At 40.4% G+C, this 20,086-nt stretch overlaps 1 protein-coding gene across 1 annotated transcript in view; it reads right to left on the bottom strand.

Moving 5' to 3' along the window:
* The window catches only part of LOC135362477 (proline-rich protein 36-like), an 81,680-nt gene extending 62,267 nt beyond the window's left edge, over positions 1-19,413 (bottom strand). Inside the window, exon 1 of the mRNA XM_064577709.1 lies at positions 19,368-19,413. Coding sequence (XP_064433779.1) covers positions 19,368-19,413 — 46 coding nt within the window. The remainder of the gene's footprint in view (positions 1-19,367) is intronic.
* Between the last annotated feature and the right edge of the window lie 673 nt (positions 19,414-20,086).

The raw sequence follows: 20,086 nt of genomic DNA on the forward strand, positions 1-20,086 counted from the left end.
GTTTGGATTGATTCCTTTATCATTATGTAATTCCCTTCTTTGGCTCTTGTTACAATGTTTGGATTTTTTTTCTCCTTGGTTAGACTGAGAATCAGAAGATCATGCGTTACCTCTGCAGCCTTGAACAAAACATACCCCTTCTCTTAGTCTGTTTTTTTTTTCCTCTATAAAATAAAAACAACAAATTCTTCTCCGAGGACCATCTCATGACTCAAATAAGAGAATGTGTATAAAAGTGCTTTGTAAACTATAGATAACGCCCAAATATGAAAAGTTATACTGCTTTTGATTATACCACAGCCAAATGTTCAGGATAAGATTTTTTTTTTTTTGACACATGTATTTACTTTAGGGAGAGAGAGCATGCACAGGCATGTATTCGAGAGGGGAGGGGCAGGGGCAGAGGGAGAGAGTGAATCCTCAGGCCGACTCCCTGCTGAGTGCAGAGTCCGATGTGGGGCTTTGTCCCAGGACCTTGGGATCATGACCTGAGCCAAAATCAAGAGTCAGCTGCTTAACTGACTGTGCCACCCAGGCACCCCCAGAATAAGATTTTAAAAAATAATAATATTTATTGAGGGCTTACTGTTGTAGGAGTATTCTGTGTGACCTCTACCTCATTTAATTCTAAAAACAATTTTTTCTTAAAGAAAATTAAAAACAAAAGCTATCCTAAAAGTAAATTTTCATATTATCCTCAGAGCTGGGGAAACACAGGCACAAGAGAGGTTAAGTAGGGGCACCTGGGTGGCTCATTTGGTTAAGCTTCTGCTTTTGGCTCAGGTCATAATCCCAGGGTCCTGAGATTGAGCCCGGTGTCGGGTTCCCTGCTCAGTGGGGAGTCTGCTTCTCCCTCTCTCTCTCCCCCTGCTTTTGCTCACTCTCTGTATGTGTCTCTCTCACAGATAAATAAATAAAATAATAAAAAGAAGAAGTTAAGTGAGTTGCTCAATGTCATAGTAAATATGAGAACCAGATACAGACCTGAGTGTGGGACTCTGAAGTCTGTGTTCTTTCTTTTTTAAGTTTCCCAAATACATACATAATCCTCAAAATATTGTAGATTAAATTACTTTAGCCTTTCTCAAATCATTGCGCTTTGGATGATGCTATAATTTGGGTTACCTGGCTGGCTCGGTCAGTGTAGTATGAGACTCTTGATCTCACAGTTATGACTTTGAGCCACATTGTGGGTTCAGCTTACTTACAATAAAAAGATGTAATTGGGCTTGTTTTCTTTTTCCTTCTAACCTCTTCACCCATTTCTCCCACCTCCAACACCCTACGTCTGGCAATCACCCATTTGTTCTATCTAGGAGGTCAGTTTTTTGTTTTGGTTTTGTTTGAAGTTCCACAAGTAAGTGATGGATAGTATTTGTCTTTCTCTGTCTGGCCTGTTTCACTTCACAGAATGCCTTAAAGGTTCATCCATTTGGCAGCTGGAAAGATTTCATTCTTTATTCTGTCTGAGTAGTATTCCATTGTGTTTACCTACGAGAATTTCTTTATCCATTCATCCACTCATGGGCACTTAGGTTGTTTCTATATTTTCATTGTTGTAGATAATCCTGCAGTGAACACGGGTGCACATACCTGTTTCAGTTAGTGTGTTCAGTTTCCTCAGATAAATACTCAGAAGGGGAATTGCTGGACCATATGGTAGTTCTATTTTTAATTTTTTTGAGTGTCTTCTGTACTGTTTTCCATAGTGGCCGCACCAATTTATACTCCCAGTAACAATGCCCAAGAGTTTTCGTCTTCTTCACATCTTCACCAAAACTTGTTCATTCTTGTCTGTTTAATAATGGCCATTCTAACAGGTGTGAAGTGGTATCTCACTGTGGTTTTGATTTGCATTTCCCTGATGATTAATCATGTTGAGCAACTTTTCATGTTCATGTTTACCTATCTGTATGTCTTCTTTAGAAAAATGTCTATTTGGATGTGCCCATTTTTAAATTAGATTGTTTGTGGGGTTTTTTGTTGTTTTGTTTTGTGGTTTTGTTTTGTTGTTTTGCTTTTGAGTTGCACGAGTTCTTTATATTTTGGATAAATAACCCCTTATCCCGTATATGATTTGCAAATGTTTTCCCATACAGTAGGTTGCCTTATATTGTTGAAGTTTCCTTTGCTGTTTGGAAGCTTTTTAGTTCGATGTAGTCCCACTTTTTTTTTTTTTTTTTTGGTTTTTACTTTTGGTATCAGGTTAAATAAATCATTACAAAGACCTATGTCAGGTAGCCTTTCCCTGTGTTTTCTGCTAAGAGTTTTATGGTTTCAAGTCTTATATTCTTTTGAGTTAATTCTTTTGTATGGTGTAAGATAGTGGTGCAGTTTCATTCTTTTGCATGTGGCTGTCCAGTTTTCCCAGCACCGTTTATTAAAGAAACTGTTCTTTCTCCCTTGTATATTCTTGGCTCCTTAGTCAGAAGTTACTGGGCCACTGATGTGTGGGTTATCTTCTGGGCTCTCTCTTCTGTTCTGGTGCTCTGTGTGTCTGCTTTTATGCCAATACTAGATTGTTTTGAGTACTGTAGCTTTGTAATAGTCTGAAATCAGCGAGTGTGATGCCTTTATCATTGTTCTTCTTTCCCTAGAGTGCTCTGGCTATTCAGAGTCTTTTGTGGCTTCATACAAATTTTTGGATCCTTTGTTCTATTTTTGTGAAAAATGAAATTGGAATTTTGATAGGAATTACATCAAATCTGTAGATGTTTTGGGGAAGTGTGGCATTTTCACACTATTCTAATCTTTGAGCATGGAATGTCTTTCCATTTACATGTCTTGTCTTCAGTTTCTTTCCTTAATGTCTTGTAGTTTTCAGTATATAGGGTTTCACCTCTTGGTGAAGTTTCTTCCTGGGTTATTTTGTTCTTTTTGATGCAACTTCAGGTGGGATCATCTTCCTAGTTTCTTTTTCTGGTAATTCTGTGTTTTCATTTCTGTTGGGTAGAAACCCAGGAGCAGAACTTCCAGGCTAGATGATAACTCTGTGTCTAGCGTTTTGAGGAACTGCCAGAATGCTTTCCAAAGTGGCTGATCCATCCCACGCTTCTACCAACACTGCACGAAGGTTCTGATTTCTCCCAGTCTTTGCCAACACTGGGTGTCCTCTGTCTTGGTGCCCACAGCCATCTTGGAGGGTTGGGTGTGGTTTCCTGTGAAGTTTCTGATTCCCATTTCCCTAACGGTTATGATGTTAGGCATCTTTTTGTCTGCTTTTTGGCCATTTGCATATCTTTTTCAGAGAAGTATCTGCTCAGATCCTTTACCCTCATTTTTCAAATTGGGTTATTTCTTAAAAATCAATTATTATTGAGTTGTAAAAGGTTTTATGTTCCTTCTCAGATACAAATCTGCCAACATTTTGTCCCAGTCTTTGGGTTGTCTTGTCCCTTTGATGTTTTCATTTAAAGCTCCATAGTTTTTAATTTTGATGAAGTCAGATTTATCTCTTTTTTTCTTGCTTTTGCTTTTGGCGGACCCCTTGGCTAATCCAAGGTCAGGAAGATCTGCTTCTGTGTTTTCTTCTAGTTGTGGTTGTAATTCTCTTAGGTTTAAATCCCTTTGAATTAATACCTGTAGATCATGTGAGGAAGGGGTCCACTTTGTTCCTTTCCATGTGGTTGTTTACTTGTTTCAGCATCATTTCCTGAAAAGACTATTGTTTCCCCCGAGTTGTCTTGGCAGCCTTTTCTAAAGCAATCGACCATATAAATATAAGGTTTATTTCTGGACTCTGAATTCGAATGGATTCGTTGATCCAGCTGTCAATCCTTACGCCACTACAACATTATCTTGATTACTGTAGCTTTGTTGTAAGCTTTCAAATGAGAAATTCTTAGTACTCATTTTTTCTTCTTTTTCAAGACTGTTTTGCTCTTCTGGGCCCCATTAATGTCCATGTGCATTTTCGGATGATTATGTGAATTTCTGGGAATAAAAAAAAAAGGCAGCTGGGATTTTGATATCAATTTCTTGACTATGTAGACAACCTGGGAAGCAGTTTCACTGATGTGCTCTACTGTTTTTCTGGTTTCTATTTCAATGATCTCTGCTCTAATCTTGATTTCCCTTCTCCTGCTTGGTTTAGATTTTATTTGCTGTTCTTTCTCCAGTTCCTTTAGGTGTAAGGTTAGCTTGTGCATTCAGGATTTTTCTGCTTTTTTGAGTGAGGCTTGGGTGGCAAAGTATTTTCCCTTAGGATTACCTTAGTAGTATCCCATAGGTTTTGGACTGATGTGTTTTCTTTCTCATTGGTTTTCATGAATTGTTTAAGTTCTTCTTTAATTTCCTGGTTGACCCAAACATTCTTAAGCAGGGTGGTCTTTAGCTTCCATGTGTTTGAATTTCATCTCATTTTTTTCTTGTGATTGAGTTTCATTATCAAAGCATTGTGGTCTGACAATATGCAGGGAATAATTCTCAGTCTCTTGGTATCATTTGAGACCTGATTTGTGACCCTGTATGTGGTCTATTCTGGGAAAGTTCATGTGTGTTGGAGAAAAAGGAGTAGTCTATTGTTTTAGGATGGAATGTTTGTATGTATCCCTGAAGTCCATCTGGTCAAGTGTGTCATTCAAATTTCTTGTTCCTTTGTTGATCTTCTGCTTAGACAGTCTATTGCTGAGTGGAATGTTGAGGTCTCCTACTATTCAACTATTATTATGGGGGGGCAAAGCAAGATGGCAGAGGAGTAGGAGACCTGGATATCGTCTGGTCTCAGGAATTCAGGTGGATGGGGATCAAACCATTCTAGACACCTACAAACTCAACAGGAGATCAAAGAAAAGAATAGCAACAACTCTCTGAACAGAGAAGCGACCACTTTCTGGAAAGTAGGACGTGCGGAGAAGTGAATCCGAGGCGATATTCGGGAGGATAGACAGTGGGGGAGGGGGCCTCCGTTGGCCGCTTCTGGCAAGTGATAGAGCCCCGGAGCACAAAATCGGAACTTTTAGAAGTCGGCTCCACTGAGGGATGTTGCTCCAGTGGCTAAGCAGGGGGTGGAACCCTCGCAGGACAGTGTGGTCCCAGGACCCTCAGGGTCACAGAAAGACCGGGGGTGCCTGAGTGCGGCAGAGCTCCCAGGTATAGGAGCGGGGAAGCCGGCTGCAGAGACGGAGCCGAGGTGAGGGCTCTCAGCTCGGGGTTGCCATAAACCGTGATCCGTGGCACAGTCGGGACACTGCTCCTCCAACAGGGACCCAACAAGCGGCAGATCCAGGGAGACTCCCCTTCCTCCCTGGGAGGAGTGGCGTGGGAGCGCACCACAGGGATCTGCTGGGTCTGGAGACTCCACACGGGGTCGGGTGCCAGGGATAGAAATGCTCGGTCACAGGCTGGGTGAGCATGGAGCGTGGCAGGAGACCAGGGAGATGGGAGTGATTGACTGCTTTTCTCTGGGGGCGCACGGAGGAGAGGTGCCCCAAGGTCTTGGCTCCTCCGTGGCGCAGATTGGGAGGCCACCATTTTATCTCTCGTCCTCCAAAGCTGTACGGAGGCTTGCAGGGAACAAAAGCTCCCGAGAGCAAACCCAAGCAGATTACTTAGCCCGGACCGGGCAAGGGCGGGGCAATTCTGCCCCCGGCAAAGACATTTGGGAACCACGGCAACAGGCCCCTCCCCCAGAAGATCAGCAAGAACAGCCAGCCAAGACCAAGTTTTCGGAACATGAGAACGGCAGAACTCCAGCGCTAGGGGAATATGTACATAGAATCCATGGCTTTTTTACCATGATTCTTTAGGCTTTCAAAGTTAATTTTTTAACTGTCTTTTTTTTTTTGTATTTTTCTTTTTCCCTTTTTCAACCAACATCTTATCAATCCCTCTTTTAAAAAACATTTTTATTTTTCATTTAGAGTCATATTCTATCCCTTCATAGTAGTTACCCTTATTTTTGGCATATATATATAAGTTGTTCTGTCTTTAAATTTTTGAGATCGTTTTTTCTAACAGATCAAAATATACCCTAAATCTCTAGTGTATGGCTTTGTTCTAGTCTCCTGCTTGATCACATTCTCTCCCTTTTCTTTTCTTTTTTTAATCCTCTTCTTTCTTTTTTCAAACAACTTCTTATCAATTCCTTTTATAAAATTTTTTATAATTTTCATCTTTACAGTCATATTCCATCCCTTCATTATATCAACCCTTATTTTTGTGCATATATAAGTTTTTCTTTCTTTAAAATTTGGGAAGCACTTTCTTCTAACAAAACAAAATACACCCATAATCTAGTGTGTGATATTAATCTATGCACCAGCCTGATCATATTTGATCATATTCTGGTTTTTATTTTTTTTTGTTTTGTTCTGTTTTTGTTTGTTTTTATCTTTTTCTTTTTCTTCTTTCTTTTTTTCCCTTTCTTTTCCCCCAGCTTAGGGCTTTTCTGATTTGTTTAGAGTATACTTTCTGGGGACGTTGTTACCCTGTTGGCATTTTGTTCTCTCATTCACCAATTCTCCTGACACCTAGAGTCTGATGAAATGACAAGATGGAAAAAATCACCTCAACAAAAAGAACAAGAGGTAGTACTGACTGCCAGGGACCTAATCAATACGGACATTAGTATGATGTTGGATCGAGAGATTAGAAACATGACTTTAAAGATACTAGCTGGGCTTGAAAAAAGCATGGATGTTATTAGAGAAACCCTTTTTGGAGCAGTAAAAGAACTAAAATCTAACCAAGTCAAAATCAAAAAGGCTATTGATGAGGTGCAATCAAAAATGGGGGCACTCACTGCTAGGATAAATGAGGCAGAAGACAGAATCAGTGATATGGAAGACCAAATGATGGAAAATAAAGAAGCTGAGAAAAAGAGAGATAAACAAGTACTGGGTCACGAGGGCAGAATTCGAGAGATAAGCGATACAATAAGACGAAAGAACATTAGAATAATTGAGATCCCAGAAGAAGAAGAAAGAGAGAGAGGGGCTGAAGGTATACTGGAGCAAATTATAGCAGAGAACTTCCCTAATTTGGGGAAGGAGACAGACATCAAAATCCAGGAGTCACAGAGAACCCTTCTCAAAATCAATAAAAATAGGTCAACACCCTGACATCTAATAGTAAAATTTACGAGTCTCAGAGAAAAAGAGAAAATCCTGAAAGCAGCTCGGGAGAAGAGATATGTAACCTACAACGGTAGAAACATTAGATTGGCAACAGGCCTATCCACAAAGACCTGGCAGGCCAGAAAGGACTGGCAGGATATATTCAGAGCACTAAACGAGAAAAATATGCAGCCAAGAACACTATATCCCGCTAAGCAATAACTGTAAATAGAAGGAGAGATAAAAAGCTTCCAGGAGAAACAAAAAAACTAAAGGAATTTGCAAACACAAAACCAGCCCTACAAGAAATCTTGAAAGGGGTCCTCTAAGCAAAGAGAGAGCCTAAAAGCAACATAGACCAGAAAGGAACACAGACAATATACAGTAACAGTCACCTTACAGGCAATAACAATGGCACTAAATTCATACCGTCCAATAGTTACCCTGAATGTAAATGGGCTAAATGGCCCAATCAAAAGACACAGTCTATCAGATTGGATTAAAAAACAAGACCCATCCATATGGTGTCTGCAAGAGACTCATTTTAGACCCAAAGACACCCCCAGATTGAAAGCGAGGGGGTGGAAAACCATTTGCCATGCTAATGGACACCAAAAGAAAGCTGGGGTGGTAATCCCTATATCAGACAAATTAGATTTTAAACCAAAGATAGTAATAAGAGATGAGAAAGGACACTATATCCTATTTAAAGGGTCTATCCAACAAGAAGATCTAACAATTGTAAATATCTATGCCCCTAACATGGGAGCAGCCAATTATATAAGGCAATTAATAGCAAAAGCAAATAAACACATCAACAACAATACAATAATAGTGGGGGACTTTAACACCCCTCTCACTGAAATGGACAGATCATCTAAGCAAAAGACAACAAGGAAATAAAGACTTTAAATGACACACTGGACAAAAGGGACTTCACAGACACATTCAGAATATTCCATGTCAAAGCAACGGAATACACATTCTTCTCTAGTGCCCATGGAACATTTTCCAGAATAAAACCCATCCTAGGTCATAAATCAGGTCTCAACCAGTACCAAAAGATTGGGATCATTCCCTGCGTATTTTCAGACCACAGTGCTTTGAAACTAGAACTCAATCACAAGAGGAAAGTTGGAATGAACTGAAATACATGGAGGCTAAAGAGCATGCTACTAAAGAATGAATGGGTCATCCAGGAAATTAAGGAAGAATTTAAAAAGTTCATGGGAACCAATGAAAATGAAAACACAACTATTCAAAATCTTTAGGATGCAGCAAAGGCAGTCCTAAAGGAAAGTACATAGCAATACAAGCCTTTCTCAAGAAACGAAAAGGTCTCAAGTACACAACCTAACCCTACACCTAAATGAGCTGGAGAAAAAAAGAGCAAATAAAGCCTAAACCCAGCAGAAGAAGAGAAATAATAAAGATCAGAGCAGAAATCAATGAAATAGAAACCAAAAGAACAGTAGAGCAGATCAACGAAACTAGGGGCTGGTTCTTTGAAACAATTAAAAAGATTGATAAATCCCTGGACAGACTTGTCAAAAAGAAAAGAGAAATGACCCAAATCAATAAAATCATGAATGAAAGAGGAGAGACCACAACCAACACCAAAGAAATACAAACAATTATAAGAACATATTATGAGCAACTCTATACCAGCAAATTTGATAACCTGGAAGAAATGGATGCATTCCTAGAGATGTATCAACTACCAAAAATGAACCAGGAAGAAATAGAAAACCTGAACAGAACTATAACCACTAAGGAAATTGAAGCAGTCATCAAAAATCTCCCAAAAACAAAAGCCCAGGGCCAGATGGCTTCCCACGGGAATTCTACCAAACATTTCCAGAAGAATTAATACCTCTTCTGAAATTGTTCCAAAAAATAGAAATGGAAGGAAACTTCCAAACTCGTTTTTGAGGCCAGCATTACCTTGATCCCCAAACCAGACAAAGCCCCCATCAAAAAGGAGAATTACAGACCAATATCCCTGATGAACAAGGATGCAAAAATTCTCACCAAACTACTAGCCAATAGGATCCAACAGTACATTCAAAGGATTATTCACCCTGACCAAGTGGGATTTATCCCTGGGCTGCAAGGTGGTTCAACATCTGCAAATCAATCAGTGTGATACAATACATTAATAAAAGGAAGAACAAAAAACATATGATCCTCTCAATAGATGCAGAAAAAGCATTGGACAAAGTACAGCATCCTTTCTTGATCAAAACTCTTGAGAGTATAGGGATAGAGGGTACATACCTCAATATCATAAAAGCCATCTATGAAAAACCCACAGCAAATATCATTCTCAATGGGGAAAAACTGAGAGCTTTACCCCTATAGTCTGGAACACAGCAGGGATGTCCACTATGAACACTGCTATTCAACATAGTATTAGAAGTCCTAGCCACAGCAATCAGACAACGAAAAGAAATCAAAGGCATCCAAATCAGAAAAGAAGTCACACTCTCACTGTTTGCAGATGATATGATACCTTATGTGGAAAACCCAAAAGACTCCACCCCAAAACTGCCTGGACTCATACAGGAATTCAGCAAAGTGGCAGGGTATAAAATTAATGCACATAGATCAGTGGCATTCCTATACACCACCACCAAGAGAGAAGAAAGAGAAATGAAGGAGTCAATCCCATTTTCAATTGCACCCAAAACCATAAGATACCTAGGAAGAAATCTAACCAAAGAGGCAATGATCTGTACTCAGAAAACTATAAAATACTCATGAAAGGAATTGAGGAAGACACAAAGAAATGGAAAAACGTTCCATGCTCATGGATTGGAGGAACAAATATTGTAAAGATGTCAATGCTACCTAGAGCAATCTACACATTCAATGCAATCCCCACCAAAATACCATCCACTTTTCTCAAAGAAATGGAACAAATCATCCTAAAATTTGTATGGAACCAGAAAAGACCCCGCATAGCCAGAGGAATGTTGAAAAAAGAAAAGCAAAGCCGGCGGCATCACAATTCCAGACTTCCAGCTCTATTACAAAGCTGTCATCATCAAGACAGTATGGTACTGGCACAAAAACAGAGACATACGTCAATGGAATAGAATAGAGAGCCCAGAAATGGAGCCTCAACTCTATGGTCAACTCATCTTCGACAAAGCTGGAATGAATGTCCAGTGGCAAAAAGACAGTCTCTTCAACAAATGGTGTTGGGAAAATTGGACAGCCACATGCAGAAGAATGAAATTGGACCATTTCCTTACACCACACACAAAAATAGACTCCAAATGGTTGAAAGACCTCAATGTGAGACAGGAGTCCATCCAAATCCTAAAGGAGAACACAGGCAGCAACCTCTTTGACCCAGCCACAGCAGCTTCTAGAAACATCGCCAAAGGCAAGGGAAGCAAGGGCAAAAATGAATTATTGGGACTTCATCAAGATAAAAACCTTTTGAACAGCAAAAGATACGTCAACAAAACCAAAAGACAACTGACATAATGGGAGAAGATATTTGCAAATGACATATCAGATAAAGGACTAGTATCCAAAATCCATGAAGAACTTATCAAACCCAACACCCAAAGAACAAATGATCCAATCAAGAAATGGGCAGAAGACATGAAGAGACATTTTTCCAAAGAAGACAACAAAGTGGCCAATAGATGTATGAAAAAGTGCTCAACATCGCTCAGCATCGGGGAAATCCAAATCAGAACCTCAGTGAGATATCACCTCACACCACTCAGAATGGCTAAAATGAACAAGTCAGGAAATGACAGATGTTGGCGGGGATGCGGAGAAAGGGGAACCCTCCTCCACTGTTGGTGGGAATGCAAGCTGGTGCAACCACTCTGGAAAACAGTATGGAGGTTCCTCAAAAAGTTGAAAATAGAGCTACCATATGAACGAGCAATTGCACTACTGGGTATTTACCCCAAAGATACAAATGTAGGGAGCCCAAGGGGTACATGTACCCAGATATTTATAGCAGCAATGTCCACGATAGCCAAACTGAGGGAAGAGACAAGATGTCCATCGACAGATGAATGGATAAAGAACAAGTGATATATATATACAATGGAACATTATGCAGCCATAAAAAGGAATGAGATCTTGCCATTTACATCGACATGGATAGGACTGGAGAGTGTTATGCTGAGCGAAATAAGTCAATCAGAGAAAGACATAAATCATATGACCTCATTGATATGAGGAATTCTTAATCTAAGGAAACAAACTGAGGGTTGCTGGAGTGGTGGGGGTGGGAGGGATGGGGAGGCTGGCTGATAGACATTGGGGAGGGTATGTGCTATGGTGAGCGCTGTGAATTGTGCAAGACTGTTGAATGACAGATCTGTACCTCTGAAACAAGTAATACATTATATGTTAAAGAAAAAAAAGAAGATAGCAGGATGGGGAAGAATGAAGGGGGGGATCGGAGGAGGAGATGAACCATGAGAAACGATGGACTCTGGAAAACAAACTGAGGGTTTTAGAGGGGAGGGGGTGGGAGGATGGGTTACCCTGTTGATGGGTATTAAAGAGGGCACATTCTGCATGGAGTACTGGGTGTTATATGCAAATAACGAATCATGGAACACTACATGAAAAACTAAGGATGTATGGTGATTAACATAACAATAAAAAAGTTTAAAAAAAAGATTCTTTTATACTTTTTCCTTCTCTGTTCTTTGTATTCCCCCTCCCATTTGTTGATCTGTTTTGTTTCTTAATTTCCACAGGAGTGAAATCATATGGTATTCGCCTTTCTCTGATTTATTTTGCTGAGCATCATACACTCTAGCTCTATAAGGATTTTCTTAATCACATTGTTTTTCTGTAGCTTACTTTGTTGTAAGAATACAGTCTATGATACAGATAACATATACAGTATGTGTTAATCGACTCATTGGGTTAGAGGTACAGTTTCTGGTCAAAAGAAGGCTATTAGCAGGTCACTTTTGGGTGAGTCAAAAGTATACTCAGATTTTCAACTGCACAGGGTTTTGGCAGTCCTAATCCCTGCATTGTTCAAGGGCCAACTGTATGTTGAATAAAAGTGGCAAGAGTGGGCATCCCTGTGTTGTTCATGATCTTAGAGGAGAAGCTTTTGGCTTTCACCATTGCATAGGATGTGGCTTCTCAGGTATGGCCTTTGTTATGTTCAGTTTCATTCTCTGTATACCTGCTTTGTTGAGAGCTTTTATCAAAATGGCTGTTGCATTTTGTCAGATGCTTTTTCTGCATTGGTTGAGATGATCATATGATTTTTATCCTTCATTTTGTTAATGCGGCCTATTACTTTGATTTGTGGATGTTGAACCCCCCCTTGCATCCCTGAAATATTTTTCATACCTCTTCCTGTATTGTTGAATTTGGTTTACTGTTATTTTGTTGAGGATTTTTATATCTATGTTCATCACAGATACTGATCTGTAATTTTCTTTCCTTGTGGCATCTTGGTAGGTTTTGATAAGGGCAGTGCTGGCCTCCTAAAAGGAGTTGGGAAGCATTCCTTCCTCTTGTTTTTTGTGGAAAGTTTGAGGATTGGTATTCATTTTTCTTTGAAAATTCGGTGGAATTCACCAGGAAAGCCACATGGTCCTGGACTTCTGTGTATTGAGAGGTTTTTGATTACTTATTTAATCTCCCTATGGGTAATTGGTCTGTTCAGATTTTCTGTCTCTTCAGTATTCAGTCTTGTAAGGTTGTATGTTTCTCGGAATTTATCCTTTTCCTCTAGATTGTCTAACTTGTTGGGGTGTAATTGTTCGAGTGGCCTTTTATGAGCCTTTGTATATCTGTGATATCAGTGGGAAGATCTCTTTCATTTCTGATTGTGAGTCCTCATTCTTTTTTTACCTTAAGTCTAGCTGAAAATTTGTCAGCTTTGTTTTTTTTCAAAGAACCAGCTCTTTTGTTAATCTTCCTGTTGTCTTTTTTTATCTTTCCATTGTCTTCATAGTCTGTATTTGATTTATTTCTGTTCTGATAGGTTACTTCCTTTCTTCTAGTAACTTTGGACTTCCATTTTTTTTTTCTGTTTTCTTGAGGTGGAAAGTCAGTTTGCTTATTCGAGATGTTTCTTTTTTTTTAAGATTTTATTTATTTATTTGACAGAGAGAGACACAGCGAGAGAGGGAACACAAGCAGGGGGAGTGGGAGAGGGAGAGGCAGGCTTCCCGCTGAGCAGGGAGCCTGATGTGGGACTCGATCCCAGGAACCTGAGATCATGACCTGAGCCAAAGGCAGACGCTTAACGACTGAGCCACCCAGGCGCCCTCGAGATGTTTCTTGTTTATTGAGTTCGGCCTGTATCACTATAAACGTCCCTCTTAGAACCATTTTTTTTTTAAAGTAAGCTCTGAGGGGTGCCTGGGTGGCTCAATCAGTTAAGTGTCTGCCTTGGGCTCAAGTCATGATGTTAGGTTCCTGGGATCAACACCTGCATTGGGCTCCCTGCTCAGCGGGTGGAACCTGCTTCTCCCTTTCCCACTGCCTGCAGCTCCCCCTGCTTGTGCTCAATCTCTCTCTCTCTCTGTCAAATAAATAAATGAAATATTTTTTAAAAATAAAGTGAGTTCTATGCCCAGTGTGTGGCTCAAACTCAACCACAAGTTCAAGAGTCACAACGGTCTACCGTCTAAGCCAGCCAGGTGTCCCATTCTCATAACCCCTTTTGCTGCATTCCATAAATTTTGCTATGTTGTATTCCATTTTCATTTGTCTCAAAGTATTTCTTGGTTTCTCTTGTGGTTTGCTCAGGGACCCATTCAGTAGCATGTTGTTTAATCTGCATGTTTGTGAATTTCCAGTTTTCTTCTTGTAATTGATTTCTCATTCCATACCACTGTGGTTGGAAAAGATGCTTGATTTGATTTCAGTCATCATTTTGGAAATTTCTAGGCTTCTTGAATTTATTGTCTTGTCTTGTGGCCTAACGTATTGTCTAGCTTGGAGAGTGTTCTATGTGCACTTGAGAGGGAGTGGATCCCATGTGCTACTTTTGGACGGCCGCTTCTGTATGTATCTGTTAAGTCCCTAATTACCTTGTTGTCTGAGGCTAATGATTCCATTTATATAAGTGAGGTATGAAAGTCCCCCACGGTATTGCTGCTGGTTTCTCCTTTGAGATGTGTATATATATGCTCTACATATTTAGTTGCGCCTCTGTTGGGTGGGTAAATATTTACAAATGTTGCATCCTCTTTTTGGATTGATTCCTTTATCATTATGTAATGCCCTTCTTTGGCTCTTGATAACAGTGTTTGGATTTTTTTTCTCCTGCATTAGACTGAGAATCAGAAGATCATTTTTTAGCTGCAACCTTGAACAAAACACAGTCTGTTGTTTTTTTTTTTTCTCTGTAAAGTAGAAATAATAAATTTTTCTCCTAGGACTATCTCATGACTCAAATAAGAGAATGTACTGTAAAAGTCTTTTCTGAAGTATGGGTACTGCCCAAATATAAAAAGTTGTAATGCTCATGACTATGCAACAGCCAAATGTTCAGGATAAGATTTTTTTTTAGACATATTTATTTACTTGAGAAGAGAGAGAGAGAGAGAGAGAGAGAATGCACAGGCATGTGTTAGAGAGGGGTGGGGCAAGGGCAGAGGGAGAGAGCGAATCCCTGCTGAGTGCGGAGCTCGATGCAGGGCTCTATCCCAGGAGCTTGGGACCATGACCTGACCCAAAAGCAAGAGTCAGCTGCTTAACTGACTGTGTCATCCAGGCACCGCGGAATAAGATTTAAAAAGCAATTTTTTTTGAGGGCTTACTGTTGTAAGTCCTATTCTAAGTGGCCTCTATCACATTTAATTCTAAAATCAATTCTTAAAAAAATGAAAAATAGAACCTATTCTAAAAGTACATATTCCTATGATCCTCAGAGTTTGGGAAACGCAGGCAGAAGAGAGGTTAAGTAGGGGCCCCTAGGTGGCTCAGTCGGTTAAGCTTCTGCCTTCGGCTCAGACATTATAATTGAGGGCAACTGGCAGGCTCGGTCAGTGGAATATGTGACTCGATCTCAGGGTTATGAGTTTGAGCAATTTGTGCGTACGGCTTACTTAATTAAAATAAAAAGATGTTGTAATTGGGCTTGTTTTCTTTTTCCTTTTGACCCTTTCACCCATTTCTCCCACCTCCAACCCCCTACCTCTGGCAAACACCCATCTGTTCTGTCTAGGAGCTCAGTTTTTTCGTTTTTGTTTTGTTTCATTTAAGGTTCTCCAAGTAAGTGATGGATAGTATTTGACTTTCTCTGTGTGGCCTGCTTGACTTAGCAGAATGCCTTCAAGGTCCAGCCATGGTGCAAGTGGAAAGATTCCATTCTTTATTCTGGCTGAGTAGTATCCAGTGTGTGTATCTACCACAATTTCTTTATTCATTCATCCACTCATGGGCACTTAGGTTGTTTCTAGTTTCCTTGTACATAACCCTGCAGTGAACACAGGGGTGCATATACCTTTTTGAGTTAATGTTTTCGTTTTCTTCGGATAAATACTCAGAAGGGGAATTCCTGGATCTTACAGGAGTTCTCTTTTTAATTTTTTTGAGGATCGTCTGTACTGTGTCCCATCGTGGCTGCACCAACTTATATTCCCACTAACAGTGCACAAGAGTTTTTGTCTTCTTTACATCTTCACCAAAACTTGTCATTTCTTGTCTGTTTGAAAATGGCCATTCTAACAGGTGTGAAGTGGTGTCTCATTGTGGTTTTGATTTGCATTTCCCTGGTGGTTAATGATGTTGAGCATCTTTTCATGTTCGTGTTGACCATCTGTATCTCTTCTTTAGAAATATGTCTATTTGGATCTTCCTATTTCTTTTTAATTTTATTATGTTATGTTAGTCACCATACAATACATCATTAGTTTTTGATGTAGTGATCCACGATCCATTGTTTTCGTATAACACCCTGTGCTCCATGCAGTACGTGCCCTCCTTAATACCCATCACCAGGCTAACCAATCCCCCCTCCCCCCTCCCCTCTAAAACCCTGTTTGTTTCTCAGGTCCATAGTCTCTCATGGTTCATCTCTCCCTCCAATTCCCCCCGGCCATTTTTCCCTTCCTTCTCCTAATGTCCTCCATGCTATTCCTTATGTTCCACAAATAAGTGAAACCATATGATAATTGACTTTCTCTGCTTGACTTGTTTCACTTAGCATAATCTCCTCCAGTCCCATTCATGTTGATGTAAAAGTTGGGTATTCATCTTTTTTGATGGCTGAGTAATATTCCATTGTATATATGGACCACATCTTCTTTATCCATTCATCTGTTGAAGGGCATCTCGGCTCTTTCCACAGTTTGGCTATTGCGGACATTGCTGCTATGAACATTGGGGTGCATATGGCCCTTCTTCTCACTACATCTGTGTCTTTGGGGTAAATACCCACTAGTGCCATTGCTGGGTCATAGGGGAGCTCTATTTTTAAATTTTTGAGGAACCTCCACACTGATTTCCAAAGTGGCTGTACCAACTTGCATTCCCACCAACAGTGTAAGAGGGTTCCCCTTTCTCCACAACCTCTCCAACATTTGTTGTTTCTTTCCCTGTCCATTTTGGCCATTCTAACTGGTGGAAGGTGGTATCTCAAGATCTCCCTATTTTTAAATTAGTTTGCTTGTGGGTTTTTTGGTTTTGTTTTGTTTCTGTTTTTTTTCTTGTTTTTTTTCTTTTCCCGATTGTTTTGTTTTGTTTTGCTGTTGAGTTGCATGAGTGATATTAACCCCTTATCAGATATATGATTTGCAAATGTTTTCCCATACAGTAGGTTGCCTTTTTATTTTGTTGATGGTTTCCTTGCTGATGTCATCCCACACTTTTTTTAATTGTTTTTACTTTTGGTATCAGGTTAAAAAATCACTACCAAGACCTCTATCAAGTGGCTTTTCCCTGTGTTTTCTGTTAAGAGTTTTAGGGTTTCAGGTCTTATATTCAATTCTTGAATGCATTTGGAGTTAATTTTTTGTGTAGTGTAAGATAGTGGTGTGGTTTCGTTGTTCTGCATGTGACTGTCCACTTTTCCCAGCCTTGTTGTTTAAAGAGACTGTTCTTTCCCCCTTGTATATTCTTGGCTCCTTGGTCATAAGGTACTGTACCTTGGATGGGTGGGTTTCCTTCTGGGCTCTCTCTTTTGTTCTGGTGCTCTGTGTGTGTCTGTTTTTTTGCCAACACTAGATTGTCTTGAATACTCTAGCTTTGCAATAATCTGAAATCAGTGAGTGTGATGCCTTTAGCGTTGTTCTTCTTTCTCTAGATTGCTCTGGCTATTCAGAGTCTTCTGTGGCTTCATACAAGTTTTTGGATCCTTTGTTATATTTCTGTGAAAAATAGAATTACAATTTTGATAAGAATTGCATTGAATCTGTAGATGGTTTGGGGAAGTGTGGAGAATTTAACACCATGATTTCTTCTAATCCAAGAGCATGGAGTATCTTTCCATTTCCATGTGTTGTCTTCGTTTTCTTTCCTTAACATCTTGTAGTTTTCAGTATAAGCTTTCACGTCTTGGTGAAGTTTCTTTCTGGGTATTTTATTCTTTTTGATGCAACTTCACGTGGGATGATCTTCCCAATTTCTTTTTCTGATAGTTCGTTATTAGTGTATAGACATGCAACAGATTTTTGTATATTGATATTGGATCCTGTACCTTTATTGAATTCAGTCGTTATTTCGAACAATTTTTCTGTGGAGTCTTTAAGGTTTTCCTTATATACTCTGCCTGCCATCTGCAAATAGTGAAAGGTTTACTTTTTCCTTTCCAATTTAGATGCCTTGTTTATTTTTGTTGCATAATTGCTCTGCCTAGGTTTTCCGATACTATGTTGAATAAAAGTGGCGAGGAAAGACCAGGCAAGTTCCTAATGTAGAGGATCTTAGAGGAAATAGTTACAGCTGAAACTTTTCTCTATTGGATGTGATGTTATCTGTGGGCTTGTCCTGTATGGCCTTTATCATGTTGAGGTATGTTCCCGCTCCACTCACTCTGTTGAGAATATTGACCGTCAATGGATATTGAGTTTTTTCAAATGCTTTTTGTGCATCTCTCAAGATGGTAGCATGATTTTTATTCTTCAGTTTGTTAACGTGATGGATCACTTGGGTTGATGTGCACGTGTGAACCCTCCTTGCATTCCTGGAACAAATCCCAGGATCATAGCATATGATCCTTTCAGCATATTGGTGAACTTGGTTTGCTAGTATTTTGTTGAACATTTTGCCTCTGTGTTCATCATGGATATTGGCCTGTAATTTTATTTTCTTGGGGTGTCCTTGTCTGGATTTGGTATCAGGATAATGTTGGACTCAGGAAATGATTTTGGAAGCTTTCTCTTCTGTTTTTTGGAAATGTTTGAGAAGGATTGGTATGAATTCTTCCCTGAATGGAAGAATTCACCAGTAAAGGCATCTGGTCCTGGAACTTGGTTTTTGGGAGGTTGTAAATTGCTGATATGACGAGCATTGGGTGCTTTATGTAAGTGTTGAATCACTGAATTCTATTCCTGAAATTAATACTGTACTCTGTATGTCACTAGTTCGAATTTATTTATTTATTATTTTTAAGATTTTCTTTTCTATTTTTTTTTGTTTTTTTTTTTAAGACTTTATTTATTTGACAGAGAGAGACACAACAAGAGAGGGAACACCAGCAGGGGGATTAGGGGAGTGAGAAGCAGGTTTACCGCCGAGCAGGGAGCCTCATGTGGGGTTCGATCCGAGGACCCTGGATGATGACCTGAGCCAAAGGCAGACGCTTAATGACTGAGCCACCTAGGCGCCCCTAAGATTTTATTTTTATGAGAGAGAGAGAGACCATGGACAGCAGGAGGGGTAGAGGGAGAGGAGGAGAGAGAGAGTCTCAAGAAGACTCCATGCTGAGTTTGGAGCCTGGCCTGCGGCTCAGTCACATGCCCCTGAGACCATAGCATGAGCCGGAACCAAGAGTTGGATGCTCAACCGACTGAGCCATCAGGTGCCGCAAGGAACTAGAATTGAAATAAAAACGTATAACATAAATATGAATAAATAAAGCTCTGATTCTTTGAGGTTGTCCAAATTGTTGCTGTGTACTCTTCACAATAGTTCCTTTGAGCCTTTGTTTTGGTGTGTCCATTGTGATATGTTAGCCAACTAGAAATCGTGGTTTTGAATAGCCTTGGTGTGACTGTTCTCAGCGAGAGCGAGGTGAGTGGCTTGGGGAAGGGGAGCAGGAGGGCCGTGTGATTGCTGACCAAGGGGGACCCCAGGCTGTGCCCCACGGATGCCCCTGCTCTGCAATAGCCATCGTTCCCTCCCACTTCTCACTTGTGTTCGTGGCGCCTGTCACAGGGGACCCGTCAATGCCCCACATCGTGGCCCAGGTGGTGCCCGTCAAAAAAACACCAAATGGAACAAATGGCATGGCCTGAAACCTGTTACATTTGCAAAATTCTAGTGAGAATCCTGTGTTCAGGAACCTCTGGTAATTTCCTAAGTTGGTACTTACTCTTGGTGTTAAAAAATGAAGGGGTACGCAGGTCTCGGTGCTTCACATGGTGATTTTCTGGTTGGGATTTACTTTGTGCTAGGGGAGGTCATAGAACGAGACAGAACATCTCTCTTTGCACGGTAGCCCAGCCCCACCCATAGCATCTGGCTGTGAGCTGTGGGTAGATCGTGTGCCCTGGGGTGAAATTGTGAGACCTGGAACAAGATCATCTCACCAGCAGGGGCCTGAAGCCAGTGTAGGGATACACCCCTGCAAGCTGCTTTGCATTGCTGGGGGGATTACAGAATGATCATTTGATCCCTGTCCGTGTTCGAAAATGGCCAAGTCATTATTGTGAAATCTGAAAATCAGGCCCTCCTGAGAGAAGAGAATCCTTCACCAATGTTGGTGGGGCCCTGAAACCCTGCCACTCCATTCATGTCATCTTCCCTGAGTGCCTGCCCTGGGCAAGGCAAGGGCTTTGGGGGGAGGCCAAGATAGATGCAGTCCCGGCGTCCAGGGGCCCAGGTTCCCATCAAGGCGTGTGGCCTGTCAA

This window comes from Mirounga angustirostris, unplaced genomic scaffold (genome assembly GCF_029215605.1).
Source record: "Mirounga angustirostris isolate CCGP_5_RB_7025 unplaced genomic scaffold, mMirAng1.0.hap1 SCAF_14, whole genome shotgun sequence".
In the NCBI taxonomy this organism is placed as follows: domain Eukaryota; kingdom Metazoa; phylum Chordata; class Mammalia; order Carnivora; family Phocidae; genus Mirounga; species Mirounga angustirostris.